Source organism: Bufo gargarizans, chromosome 4, assembly GCF_014858855.1.
Source record: "Bufo gargarizans isolate SCDJY-AF-19 chromosome 4, ASM1485885v1, whole genome shotgun sequence".
In the NCBI taxonomy this organism is placed as follows: Eukaryota; Metazoa; Chordata; class Amphibia; order Anura; family Bufonidae; genus Bufo; species Bufo gargarizans.
In genome coordinates, this window is record NC_058083.1 from 64,159,949 (window position 1) to 64,173,974 (window position 14,026).

General features: G+C 41.4%; 1 protein-coding gene across 1 annotated transcript in view; it reads left to right on the plus strand.

Annotated features, from left to right (window-relative positions):
- Positions 1–11,047, plus strand: part of LOC122935215 — a 41,485-nt gene extending 30,438 nt beyond the window's left edge. The window contains exons 7-8 of the mRNA XM_044290979.1: positions 7,224–7,480; positions 10,905–11,047. Of these exons, the coding sequence (XP_044146914.1) occupies positions 7,224–7,480; positions 10,905–11,047 (400 nt within the window). The remainder of the gene's footprint in view (positions 1–7,223; positions 7,481–10,904) is intronic.
- Positions 11,048–14,026: the final 2,979 nt, after the last annotated feature.

Here is a 14,026-nt window from a genome sequence, read left to right on the forward strand (position 1 = left end):
CTAAACTATAAGAAGCAAACTCTGTCAGGCAGAGCAAAGACACTGGATTTCAAAAAGGCTAATTTCCCTGGGTTGAGGGCAGCATTTCAGGGCATAGACTGGGAGCAGCTACTGTCACATAATAATACTGAGGATAAATGGGAGAGCTTCAAATCCACATTGAGTAATTGCACTTAAAAAATCTGCAAAAAGCAGATAAAATTTGCAAAGGTACAAAACGAACAGCAGGTAACAAAAGAAAGCAAAACAAATCCCAAAAAGTTTTTTAAATATATAAATGCTGAAAAACCTAGGTCTGAGCAGGTAGGTCCCCTAAATAATGGTAAAGGGGGGAGGGGTAGTCACTGAAGATAAGGAAAAGGCAGAGTTCCTAAATAGGTTTTTTAGCTCTGTATATACAAATGAAGAGAAAGGAGCTGATATCTGTGGCGCCAGGGTTGTTAGTACATCCAGCGATATACTCAATTGGCTAACTGTAGATATGGTCCAAGAGAACATAAATGGGGTCAATGTGAATCCAGATGGATTACACCCAAGAGTGCTTTAGGAGCTCTGTTCAGTCATTGCTGTGCCCCTGTTTATAATTTTTAAGGATTCTTTAGGGACTGGTACAGTGACAAGTGATTGGCACAAGGCAAACGTGGTGCCCATATTCAAAAAACGATCAAGGTCCTCCACAGGTAATTATAGACCAGTTAGTTTAACTTCTGTTGTGGGAAAAATGTTTGAAGGAATCTTAACCCCTTAGGGACCGATGATGTACTGGTACGGCATGGTTCCTGAGTCCGCCCGGCGGGCGGTGATCGGAACCCAGTGCCTGCTCAAATCATTGAGCAGGCACCTCGGCTAAATGCGTGGGGGGGTCCCGTGACCCCCCCATGTCGGCGATCGCCGCAAACCGCAGGTCAATTCAATTGCGGCTTTTACCTGGGGGGGGCGGCGGTGGTGCCATTGGTTCCCCATGGGGCTGCAGGGGGGAACCGATGGCATGGAAGGCAGCGCGATGCCTTCCTGAGGCATCGGCGCTGCCTTCCTATGACGTGCCTGTGAGATCCAGCCCCCTGGATCTCACAGGCCGGTAGCTATATGAGTAATACACACGGTATTACTCATACAGCCAATGCATTCCAATACAGAAGTATTGGAATGCATTGTAAAGGATTAGACCCCCAAAAGTTAAAGTCCCAAAGTGGGACAAAAAATAAAGTGAAAAACAAAGTTGAAAAAATAAAGTTTTCCCCCCCAAAAATTAAAAGTTTCAAGTAAAAATAAACAAAAACGTCATTTTCCCCAAATAAAGTAAAAAAAAAAGGTAAAATATAGGGGGAGTGGGGGGGGGAGGTATACATATTAGGTATCTCCGCGTCCGTATCGACTGGCTCTATAAACCTATAACATGACCTAACCCCTCAGCTGAACACTGTAAAAAATAAAAATAAAAACTGTGCTAAATAAACCATTTTTTGTCACCTTACATCACAAAAATAGTGATAGCAAGCGATCAAAAAGTCATATACACCCCAAAATAGTGCCAATCAAACCGTCATCTCATCCTGCAAAAAATGACACCCTACGTAAGATAATCGCCCGAAAAATGAAAAAACTATGGCTCTCAGAATATGGAGACACTAAAACATGCTTTTCTTTTTTTTTTTTTTTATTATATTATTGTGTAAAACTTACATAAATAAAAAAAAGTATACATATTAGGTATCGCTGCGTCCGTATCGACCGCCTCTATAAAAATATCACATGACCTAACCCTTCAAATGAACACCGTAAAAAATTTAAAATAAAAACTGCTAAATAAACAATTTTTTGTCACCTTACATCACAAAAAGTGTAATAGAAAGAGATCAAAAAATCACACGCACCCCAAAATAGTGCCAATAAAACCGCAAAAATCATACCCTACACAAGGTAATAGCCCAAAAACTGAAAAACAGACTATGGAAACACTAAAACATTATTTTTTTTGCTTCAAAAATGAAATCATTGTGTAAAACTTACATAAATAAAAAAAAAGTATACATATTAGGTATCGCCGCATCCGTAACAACCTGGTCTATAAAAATATCACATGATCTAATCTATCAGATGAATATTGTAAATAACAAAAAATAAAAACGGTGCCAAAACAGCTATTTCTTGTTATCTTGCCTCACAAAAAGTGTAATATAGAGCAACCAAAAATCATATGTACCCTAAACTAGTACCAACAATACTGCCACCCTATCCCGTAGTTTCTAAAATAGGGCCACTTTTTTGGAGTTTCTACTCTAGGGGTGCATCAGGGGGGCTTCAAATGGGACATGGTGTCAAAAAAAACAGTCCAGCAAAATCTGCCTTCCAAAAACCGTATGGCATTCCTTTCCTTCTGCGCCCTGCCGTGTGCCCGTACAGCTTTTTAGGACCACATATGGGGTGTTCCGTAAATTACAGAATCAGGGCCATAAATATTGACTTTTGTTTGGGTGTTAACCCTTGCTTTGTTACTGGGAAAAATTAAAATGGAATATTTTCCCAAAAATTTAAACTCTAAAATTTAATCTCCATTTGCCAATAACTCTTGGGGAACACCTAAAGGGTTAACGACGTTTGTAAAATCTGTTTTGAATACCTTGAGGGGTGTAGTTTCTTAGATGGGGTCACTTTTATGGAGTTTCTACTCTAGGGTTGCATCAGGGGGGCTTCAAATGGGACATGGTGTCAAAAAACCAGTCCAGCAAAATCTGCCTTCCAAAATCCGTATGGCATTCCTTTCCTTCTGCGCCCTGCCGTGTGCCCGTACAGTAGTTTACGACGACATATGGGGTGTTTCTGTAAACTACAGAATCAGAGCCATAAATATTGAGTTTTGTTTGGCTGTTAACCCTTGCTTTGTAAAAGTAAAAAAAAATATTAAAATGGAAAATCTGCCAAAAAAGTGAAATTTTGAAATTGTATCTCTATTTTCCATTAATTCTTGTGGAACACCTAAAGGGTTAACGACGTTTGTAAAATCAGTTTTGAATACCTTGACGGGTGTAGTTTCTTAGATGGGGTCACTTTTATGGAGTTTCTACTCTAGGGGTGCATCAGGGGGGGCTTCAAATGGGACATGATGTCAAAAAAAACTGTCCAGCAAAATCTGCCTTCTAAAAACCGTATGGCATTCCTTTCATTCTGCGCCCTGCCGTGTGCCCGTACAGTAGTTTACGACGACATATGGGGTGTTTCTGTAAACTACAGAATCAGGGCCATAAATATTGAGTTTTGTTTGGCTGTTAACCCTTGCTTTGTAACTGAAAAAAAATTATTAAAATGGAAAATCTGCCAAAAAAGGGAAATTTTGAAATTGTATCTCTATATTCCATTAATTCTTGTGGAACACCTAAAGGGTTAACAAAGTTTGTAAAATCAGTTTTGAATACCTTGAGGGGTGTAGTTTATAGAATGTGGTCATTTTTGGGTGGTTTCTATTATGTAAGCCTCGCAAAGTGACTTCAAACCTGAACTGGTCCTTAAAAATTGGGTTTTTGAAAATGTCTGAAAAATTTCAAGATTTGCTTCTAAACTTCTAAGCCTTGTAACATCCCCAAAAAATAAAATATAATTCCCCAAATGATCCAAACATGAAGGAGACATATGGGGAATGTAAAGTAATAACTTGGAGGTATTACTATGTATTATAGAAGTAGAGAAATTGAAACTTGGAAATTTGAAATTTTTTACAAATTTTTGGTAAATTTGGTATTTTTTTTATAAATAAAAATTATTATTTTTTATTACTTCATTTTAACCAGTGTCATGAAGTACAATATGTGACAAAAAAACTGTCTCAGAATGGCCTGGATAAGTCAAAGCGTTTTAAAGTTATCAGCACTTAAAGTGACACTGGTCAGATTTGCAAAAAATGGGCAAGTCGAGAAGGTGAAATAGGGCCGAGTCCTTAAGGGGTTAAGGGACTATACACAGGAGTATGTGACTATAAATAATATTATAAGTGATAACCAGCATGGGTTTACCAAGGACAGAAGTTGTCAGACTAACCTGATTCGTTTTTATGAGGAGGTTAGTAGTAGTAGCCTGGACAGAGGGGCGGCTGTGGATGTAGTGTTTCTGGATTTTGCAAAGGCTTTTGATACTGTCCCTCATAGACGCTTTATAGGTAAAGTAAGGTCTATAGGCTTGGAAAGTATAGTTTGTAATTGGATTGAAAACTGGCTGAAGGACCGTGTCCAGAGAGTTGTGGTCAATGATTCCTTTTCAGATGGTCCCGGGTTATAAGTGGTGACCCCAAGGTTCAGTGCTGGGCCTTTTATTATTTAATTTATTTATTAATGATATTGAGGACGGGATTAATAGCACCACATCTATTTTTGCAGATGACACTAAGCTGTGTAGAACTGTACAGTCTATGGAAGATGTCCACAAACTACAAGCTGACTTGAACAATCTGAGTGATTGGGCATCAACTTGGCAAATGAGGTTCAATGTGGACAAATGTAAAGTTCTGCATCTTGGTAGTAATAATCTCTGTGCTTCATGTCCTAGGTGATGTAGCACTGGGAGAGTCACTTATAGAGAAGGATTTGGGTGTCCTTGTGGATGGTAGATTAAATTATAGTATACAATGTCAATCAGCTGCTTCTAAGGCCACCAGGATATTGTCATGCATTAAACGAGGCATGGACTCGCAGGGCAGGGATGTAATACTACCACTTTACAAAGCGCTAGTGCGGCCTCATCTGGAATACGCAGTCCAGTTCTGGGCACCAGTACATAGAAAAGATGCACTGCAGCTGGAAAAAGTACAGAGGAGAGCGACTAAAATGATTAGGGGCATGGAGGGTCTTAGTTATGAAGAAAGATTAAAAGAATTGAATTTATTTAGTCTTGAGAAGAGACGTCTAAGGGGGGACATGATTAACCGGTACAAGTATATAAATGGGCCATACAAAAAATGCAGCGAAAAGCTGTTCCATGTAAAATGTGCTCAAAAGACAAGGGGGCGCTGCCTCCGACTAAAGAAGAAAAAATTCAGTCTCCAGAAGCGTCAAAGCTTCTTTACTGTAAGAACTGTGAATCTGTGGAATAGACTTCCTCAGGACATGGTCACAGCAGGAACAGTGGACAGTTTCAAAAAGGGTTTAGATGAATTCTTAAAAGTAAAAAACATAAATGCTTATGAAAACGTGTAGAAATCTGAGTCTCACTTCCTTCTGGGATTCGCGTCCCCACCTATCCCTTGGTTGAACTTGATGGACATTTGTCTTTTTTCAACCATATTCACTATTTAACTATGTAACGGTGCTGATAACTTCCCTGTGATCTGTGCATCTGGGGGCAACACCACCACATCTGTTTCCGGCTTCCACAACTACAACACTCATCATTCTCATGAAAGCCAATTCTATACAAAATGTATAATACAATCTTCGTAGATCTCTCTCAAGGACTCTGAGATACTGTTTGGAAATTTCTCGCTATTATATCCTAGGTCGACTCGAGAGGATCCACCCGCCATTTCTCATAGCGTTTTTGAATATTTTTCAGTAACCGGCTTTAACCCCTTAAGGATGATGACTTTTTAAAAATAATTTTCATTGTTAACTCCTCCCCTTTCCAAGAGCCATAAATCGTAGTCTGAAGTTATTTACTGAAGTCTTGCGAGACTTCAGAGATAATTTCCCTCGCCAGAGCGCATACATTTGAATGGATGGATCTCCATGCAGCATTAAAACTAAGTTTTGAGATCTATAATCCAAAGCTCAATTCGCTCAACACTATTGAAACCATTGAAACTTCAGTGATCGGTTTTAAAGCCCCAAAATTTCATCAAAGATAAATGAGCAGATAACGAAGACAGATAAAACAGTCAGAAGTAGCTGCTAAGGAGCATCTAATCCAACTATTTTACCAGAGAAATGTCCTTGATTGGTTGGATCTGACTCTGGTTTTAGCTTATGCAATAAGCCGCCGCCCAGGGTCCTATTGCGTTCCAGGTTTAGTGGAATGCAGAGTGGTTTGGTGCGGCCTATATGTGTCACGGTGCTCCTACCTGGGGACAATGGACCCCAGGCTTAGGCTCCCAAGCAAATAAAGGGGAAATAGTTGAGGTAGGGGATAAAGAATAACTTGAATCCAGACCTTGGTAAACTTTAACAGCAGCTTTACTTGGGTAAACTTGATTCCAGACAATATTCAGGCTTCTCTTACATTCAGGCTTTCTCTTGATTCCAGCAGGCTTTGGCATAAACTGGCAGGCAAACTTGATAACTCTGCTTTCTCTCTTTCTCTGCTGGGCTGAAAGGCTTGCTTAATAACTCTGATTTCTTTCTCTCTGCTGTGCTAAACTCTGCATGGGTCTAGTTACTGGACTTTTGGTAGGTTCTGGTATACTTGGATTGGGGTGCCTTGGGCTGTTATCCTCCTCCTGACACTCAGTAAAGTAAATTAGCATGGATTCCGAGTGCTCTCCAAGCTACCCCCCTTTGGTGGCTCCTGCTCCAGCCAAACTTCTTTCAGGTCTTCTTAGCTCTACTATTGAGTCTAAAACTGGAACAATCTAGAACTGTAGCCCCTCACTTCTGGTAGGAAGCAGGACTTGCTAATTCCTGCCCAAAAAGAGGAGAATGGAATGGTAAGTTTCATTATATCCATAGATCTATCTCTCTTCCAGATACGCTGCCACCTGCCGGTGAACCAGGCATATTACATGTACAAAACAGTTGCATAACAATAATATCAATGCACAATAGTGAAGGACCTGGAAGTAAATACAAAGATGACATTCATGTTAACCATATTAGACAGTAGCGGAGTGCAGAAATGGTAATACCACTCCAGGATATTACACTTATTACAACTTTTTTCAGACTGATTCCCTTTTTCATTTGAATTTCTATTGCATGTCTCAACTTCAGATAGAAAGTGCATTAGGTAAATCATATTCTAATAAAATACATACAAATAGGGTCATTTATCAAACTGGTGTAAAGTAGAACTGTCTTAGTTGCCCATAGCAACCAATCAGACTCCCCCTTTCATTTTTGACAGCTCCTTTACAAAATGAAAGGTGGAATCTGATTGGTTGCTATGGGCCAGTAAGCCAGTTCTATTTTACACCAGTTTGATAAATCACCCCCAAATTATTTTACCCCAGACATTGTCATCTGGGGTAAACTCAATTTTTTAAACAAAAGTTGCATCTATAACTCTCCTACTATCCTTCATTTCAGTAACCTCTTCCTAATACAAAATCTAATTTTAACCCTAACAGAAAATCTCAAGAATTCTGAGGAAAATGTCATATTAACAGTAGACTATAAAGAAAAAGATGAAGATATCGGGCAGCGCTCTTCAGAAGAAAACCTAATTACCTGTAATGTACATCAAGGACTTAACTTTACAGACCCGTCATATAATCCTCCTAATCATGAGGAACCTGCTCCTGACCAATCACAGATTGTTACCACAATTATTGGGCAGGAAGGGGGTAAAAGGTTTAATTGTGGGAAATGTGGAAAACATTTAAAAAACAGATCCACTCTTAATGCCCACAGAAAAATTCACATTGGAGAGAAAGCATTTTCATGTCCAGAATGTGGAAAATGTTTTACAAATAAAGCACATCTTGTTAGACATAAGATAATTCACACAGGAGAGAAGCCATTTGCATGCTCAGTGTGTTCAAAATGTTTTTCAAATAAACCCGGTCTCATTATACATGAGAGACGTCACACAGGAGAGAAGCCATTTTCATGTTCAGAATGCGGGAAAGGTTTTAAAAGTAAATCAGAACTTGCTGCCCATCAGAGAAAACACACAGGAGAGAAGCCGTATTCATGTTCAGAATGTGGGAAATGTTATAAAACAAAAGTCATACTTAAAGAACATAAGAAAATTCACACTGGAGAGAACCCAATTTCATGTTCAATATGTGGGGGCCGCTTTAAATGTAAATCAAGTCTTACAAAACATATGAGAACTCACACAGGAGACAAGCAATTTGCATGCTCAGTGTGTTCAAAATGTTTTTCAAATAAACCCGGTCTCGTTATACATGAGAGAAGTCACACAGGAGAGAAGCCATTTTCATGTTCAGAATGCGGGAAAGGTTTTAAAAGGAAATCAGAACTTGTTGCCCATCAGAAAAAACACGCAGGAGAGCAGCCGTATTCATGTTCAGAATGTGGGAAATATTTTAAATCAAAAGCCATACTTAAAGAACATCAGAGAATTCACACTGGAGAGAAACCATTTTCATGTTCAATATGTGGGAGCCGTTATATAAGTAACTCAAGTCTTACTAAACATGTGAGAACTCACACAAGAGAGAAGAAATTTGCATGCTCAATGTGTTCAAAATGTTTTACAAATAAACCCGGTCTCGTTATACATGAGAGAAGTCACCTAGGAGAGAAGCCATTTTCATGTTCAGAATGTGGGAAAGGTTTTAAAAGGAAATCAGAACTTGTTGCCCATCAGAGAAAACACACAGGAGAGCAGCCGTATTCATGTTCAGAATGTGGGAAATATTATAAAACAAAAGTCATACTTAAAGAACATCAGAGAATTCACACTGGAGAGAAACCATTTTCATGTTCAATATGTGGGAGCCGTTTTATAAGTAAATCAAGTCTTACTAAACATGTGAGAACTCACACAGGAGAGAAGAAATTTGCATGCTCAATGTGTTCAAAATGTTTTACAAATAAACCCGGTCTCGTTATACATGAGAGAAGACACACAGGAGAGAAGCCATTTTCATGTTCAGAATGCGCGAAAGGTTTTACAAATAAATCAGATCTTGTTAAACATCTGAGATATCACACAGGAGAGAAGCCGTATCCATGTCCAGAATGCGGGAAAAGCTTTGTTACAAAAACCAAACTTAAAGATCATCAGAGACTTCACACAGGGGAGAAGCCATATTCATGTTCAGTATGTGGGAAATGTTTTGCAGAGAAATCATATCTTAGTAGACATGAGGAAATTCACATAGATAGATCAAATGTAATAATATATCAAGGAGGTCAAACTGTGCTACTGCAAGTGCTATAAAGATATATTGGGTTTTATTATACATCAGAGAATTTACAGGAGTGAAGCCCTTTTCATGTCCAGAATGTAGAAAATGTTTTACAAGTTAGTCAATTCTTGATGTATATCAGAGATTTCAGACAGGAGAGAAGCTATTTACATGTTCAGAATGTGGGAAATATTTTAGACAAAAGTCAAGTCTTGTTGCACATGAGAAAAATCACACGGGAGATAAATGATTTTGATGTTCTTTGGGTACTATATGTTTTACACCATCATAAAATCAAATTTTGAAACTCACATACAGAAAAAAACACCCAAATTCGATTAACCTGAGGTCAACAGTGATCAGGATCAATGGAGGAAAAGTATTGTGGATTTGAGGAAGAAAATAAGAGCCTTGTTTACTGTAGAGCAGTGAAGATGAATTGTCACAATGAACCTTGCTTCCTACTGTATTCATACCTCGACTCCAGGCTCGGACTCACTCACAGGGAAACAGGTGAATACCTCTGTGGTCCACTGACAAAGATGGGCCCTCAGTAACCCATTACAGCCTCTCAGCCAGCCTACATCCATACAACTCAGTGGTTAAGGTGACTTCTCGGTACAAAAGCAAGCCAGACAACCATAACTTTGACTTTTCAGTGTTGAAACATGTTTCATTTGTGATATGTTTGCAACAGTCTGTTGTGCAGTTCAGCCCTTCTGGAAGTCCTTAGGGTATGAGTACCAAGATCTATTGTTATCTATCGGGCTGGCAAAGGTAAAGTCCAGTTCTGCAGTCTGTGTTGTTGCCAATACAAGATACTCACCAAAAGACACAGATGTCAATGAGGCCGTACTGTCTACTGGTCTCTTACATGTGAGGTATGGTTTCCTATTCTTCCATGAAGAAGCATAGCATTCTTATAAAGGCTAAGGATTACTAGAGCGCACAAGGACTAAACATTAAAGTATAAAGCTTTAATACAAAAACTGTATAATTGTGTTACTATCCACACAGCAGGGATTCTACATGAGCCGGTCCTGACACAATCATCTCCCATCAACCTGCTCTGTACATTATAACATTGTTGTGATCATAGATACACTAACAGCTCAGCTTCATATGATTCGGTCATGTAACCAGTGGTACGGCCACTTCTCCAAAGTCTCCCAAGAGACATTTTTTTAATAACTGTTCCAGGCTGCATATTTTTTATGCTACTGTGAGCAGGATGTGTGTAAACGTGCTACCATGGCCGCAGTATCTCCAGACTTGTCTCCCATCAAGCACTTCTGGGGATATTGGTTAGAAATTGCAAATGGAGCTGCCATCGGCGGATCTTGATGATTTGCGTGCCCAAGTGCATTCAGCATGGTAGAACTTTCCTCAGACCACCATTAATAACCTCTTTGATGGCATGCCAAAACGTGTAAGTGTGTGTATATCTGCACGTGGCACTTATACCCCATACTAGATAAATTGAGATGTTTTCAATGTGTTGCCTATCATCTATATGTATATTGATCCTGTGATTTCCATAATGCCATGTCTTTTCATTCTTGATGTTGAAATTTCAATGTTGAAAAGTGTAATACTTTAAAATCCTTTTGTGACTTTTCAAATAAAAACATCTTGAAATTCTAGTTTTCTTGGCCGTCCTACACAGCAGAACTCAAGAACAGTTAACTTAAGTCACCAGCTGCTGGTAATTCACATGATGAAAAAAAAGGCCCACCAAGCCGCCCCACCCTCGTCTGTTTTTCTACTACTCTGCTGGACGGGTGGCATTCTTCCTTGTGTCAGGTTTGGTATTTTTTCATGTTTAGTTTTGCTTTGATGGAGCGTACTGGTTCATTAAGGTTCATGAACCTTTTTGACTCCTTTCTAGATTGGCATGTGGTTTGCTTCCTGGCAGTAAGCTTGACGGCCACATTCAACTGGTTCTTGAAGCCTGCCCCTTTTGGTGATGCATCTAATGACACAAGCAGGTCCAGGTTATTCGTGACGTGGGTGCAATCTTGGTGGAAGTAGAGTGTTGTCTCCATTGTTTTTTGCACATTTTTTCCTAAGTTTCAAGTGGTGAAGCTTGTTTCTTCAAATTCCTCTGGGAGTGGGCTTACTTTTGGGTTTTTAAGGATTATAGGGATTTTCATTTGGTCTCCACTCTGGTTAGAGCAAGGTTGCTCCGAGGATGTAGATGGGTGAAGTTTCTGTCATCAAACATTTTTAAGGTGCAATTTGATTTGTGTCTTCGAATGCTTTCTCAAGGCCTACTGGAATACAGTGGCTATGCTGTTAAGTCCCCTGCCATGTGTCTTATCTTAATTACAAAACATCACTAAATCTTCAACAGATAGTTCCAGATGAAAAGATATCAAAATTCATGTATAAAACACTCTTATTAGCATAAACAAGGTGGTCATACACATTACACAGAAGTTGGTTGGTAGTTGCACAATCATCTGGTGAACAAGCGGTTTGCAGACATGTCAGAAATTAAATGCCTCATTCGATGGTCAAATTTCTCCACAACAAAGCATCCGAATGCACTTGGGCTTTGAAACAGCTCATACACATTCAATAGGTGTCAACCAACAGCTATCTCTCCCAAATCCCTCCAGTCTCCAGCTTGGCCGAACATGTCTGTGTATTCTGTGGGGACAGTGGAGAGAGACGCCGCCAGACAGATTCTGGTGGCAGCTTATGTCACTAAAGAACAAAAGCAAAACATTTCATTTCAGCAGATCCTTTTCTCCTCTGACATCATCTGTGGGAGTGGGGGGGGGGGGGATGTCAGAAGCTCGCCAAACATATTAGGGGGGAAGCCTAACCTAAACCAAAAAAGTGGCCTAAATGTATGAAAATGCTCCAAACCCAGACACTGTAGCCTGTCTATAACCGGGGGAGCAATTCCTCCGCATGTGGTCCACAGACAACGGCAATCCCCAGAAAAAATGCGTACAACGGAGGATGCCGGGGCGGACCGCATGCACCACAAGAACATCTTACACAAAATGTAAGATATTGGCAAAGTTCTCAGCTTTTAACATCGGCCTGAGGAATTAGCTAGTATTGTCAGTTGCGTATCATTTTGGTGCATTTTTTGCAGTGATTTGTGCAGCCAAACCTGCTGTTCTCAGTGGGTTCGGCTGACAAAAGACTAATGTGCAGGGCCGGCTCCAGGTTCATGTGTGCCCTTGGGCGATAAATCCCAGTGGGCCCCCATGAGGCATTTTTTTACATTGACATGTCCCCCTGTGGCTCCCACACGTTATAATGACCCCCAGTGGCCCCTATACAGTATAATGACTACTAGTGGCCCTTCACACAGTATAATGAACCCCCAATTCCCCCCCCCCCCCACTGTATAATGACCACCTGTGGCCCTGCATTCAGAATAATAACCCCCAGTCGCCCCCATTCAGAATAATGACCCCCAGTAGCCCCCACACTGGGGGAATACTGTATGGAGGGGGCTCTGGGGGTCATTATACTAAATTGGGGACACTGGGGGTCATTATACTATGTAAAGGGCCCTCACAGTATAATGACCCCACAGTGACCCTCCATTCAGAATAATGACCCCCAGCCGCCCCCACACTGGGGGTTATACTGTATGGAGGGGGCACGAGGGGTTATTATATTTAATGGGGGCTCTGGTGGTCATTATGCTAAATAGAGGGTCAATGGGGATCATTATACTAAATGGGCGGCACTGGGAGTCATTATACTGTGTAAGGGGCCCTCACCGTGTGATGAATGACCCCCCAGTGGCCCCCTCACATACCTATCATTGCAGGGGAGCTGGCGGTCCTGTCATTCAATAACCGCAGCTCCCTGCGCTCCTTCTCTCCGGCGGCCGCTGCAGTGAGCCCGGCCTGGAGGAGAGAAGGAGATGTGCAGTGATGTAGCTAGAACTGACTGGGCCCCACAGCAAATTTTAGTACGCCCCCCTCCCCCCCAATGTGTGTTCACATCACGTTTTTCCTATCGGTTTGATGTATACCAGGCATATCCAAACTGCGGCCCTCCAGCTGTTGCAAAACTACAACTCCCAGCATGCTCTAATAGCTGTAGTCTATCCAGGCATGCTGGAAGTTGTAGTTTTGGAACAGCTGGAGGGCCGCAGTTTGGACATGCCTGATGTATACAAATGTGCAGCATTTCACGTTTTTGTATCCTGCAGAGTCAAGTAAAAAATGCATATGTTTTTTTACAATGGAACTGTGTAGTGAACGGACGCCACTGTACGGCATCAGTCTGAGGATTGTATAGTGAACGGACGCCACTGTACGGCATCAGTCTGAGGATTGTATGGTGACCGGACGCCACTGTACGGCATCAGTCTGAGGATTGTATGGTGACCGGACGCCACTGTGCGGCATCAATCTCAGGATTGTATGGTGACCGGACGCCACTGTATGGCATCAGTCTGAGGATTGTATGGTGACCGGACGCCCCTGTAAGGCATCAGTCTGAGGATTGTATGGTGAACGGACGCCACTGTGCGGCATCAGTCTGAGGATTGTATGGTGACCGGACGCCACTGTACGGCATCAGTCTGAGGATTGTATGGTGACCGGACGCCACTGTACGGCATCAGTCTGAGGATTGTATGGAGGCAAACTGCTTAATGAAACAGTAATACAACTAAATAGAATGAAGCAGCAGCCGATCGAAAAGTCCCCCCCTTCTGTCCCACAGACAAGAGACAGTCACAGACAGTGCAGACTCACTCACAGACTGTCTACACACTTCTCTGCTCCAGCCTCCAGCCCTCCGGTCTCTCTCCTCAGGCAGCATGTGTCCTGTGTAGAGGGGGCATGTCTGAGTCTCTGCAGCTCAGGGGGCGTGTCTGAGTCTCTGCAGCTCAGAGGGCCCACCAAAGGGGTACTGCGTAAGTGAAGTGACGACAGTGAGAGCTCCCATCTGTATTGATGGAAGTGCTCATAGCAGCTCAGTGGGCCCCCCAGGAGCATTGGGCCCCGGCACTTGCCCGGGGATGCCGGG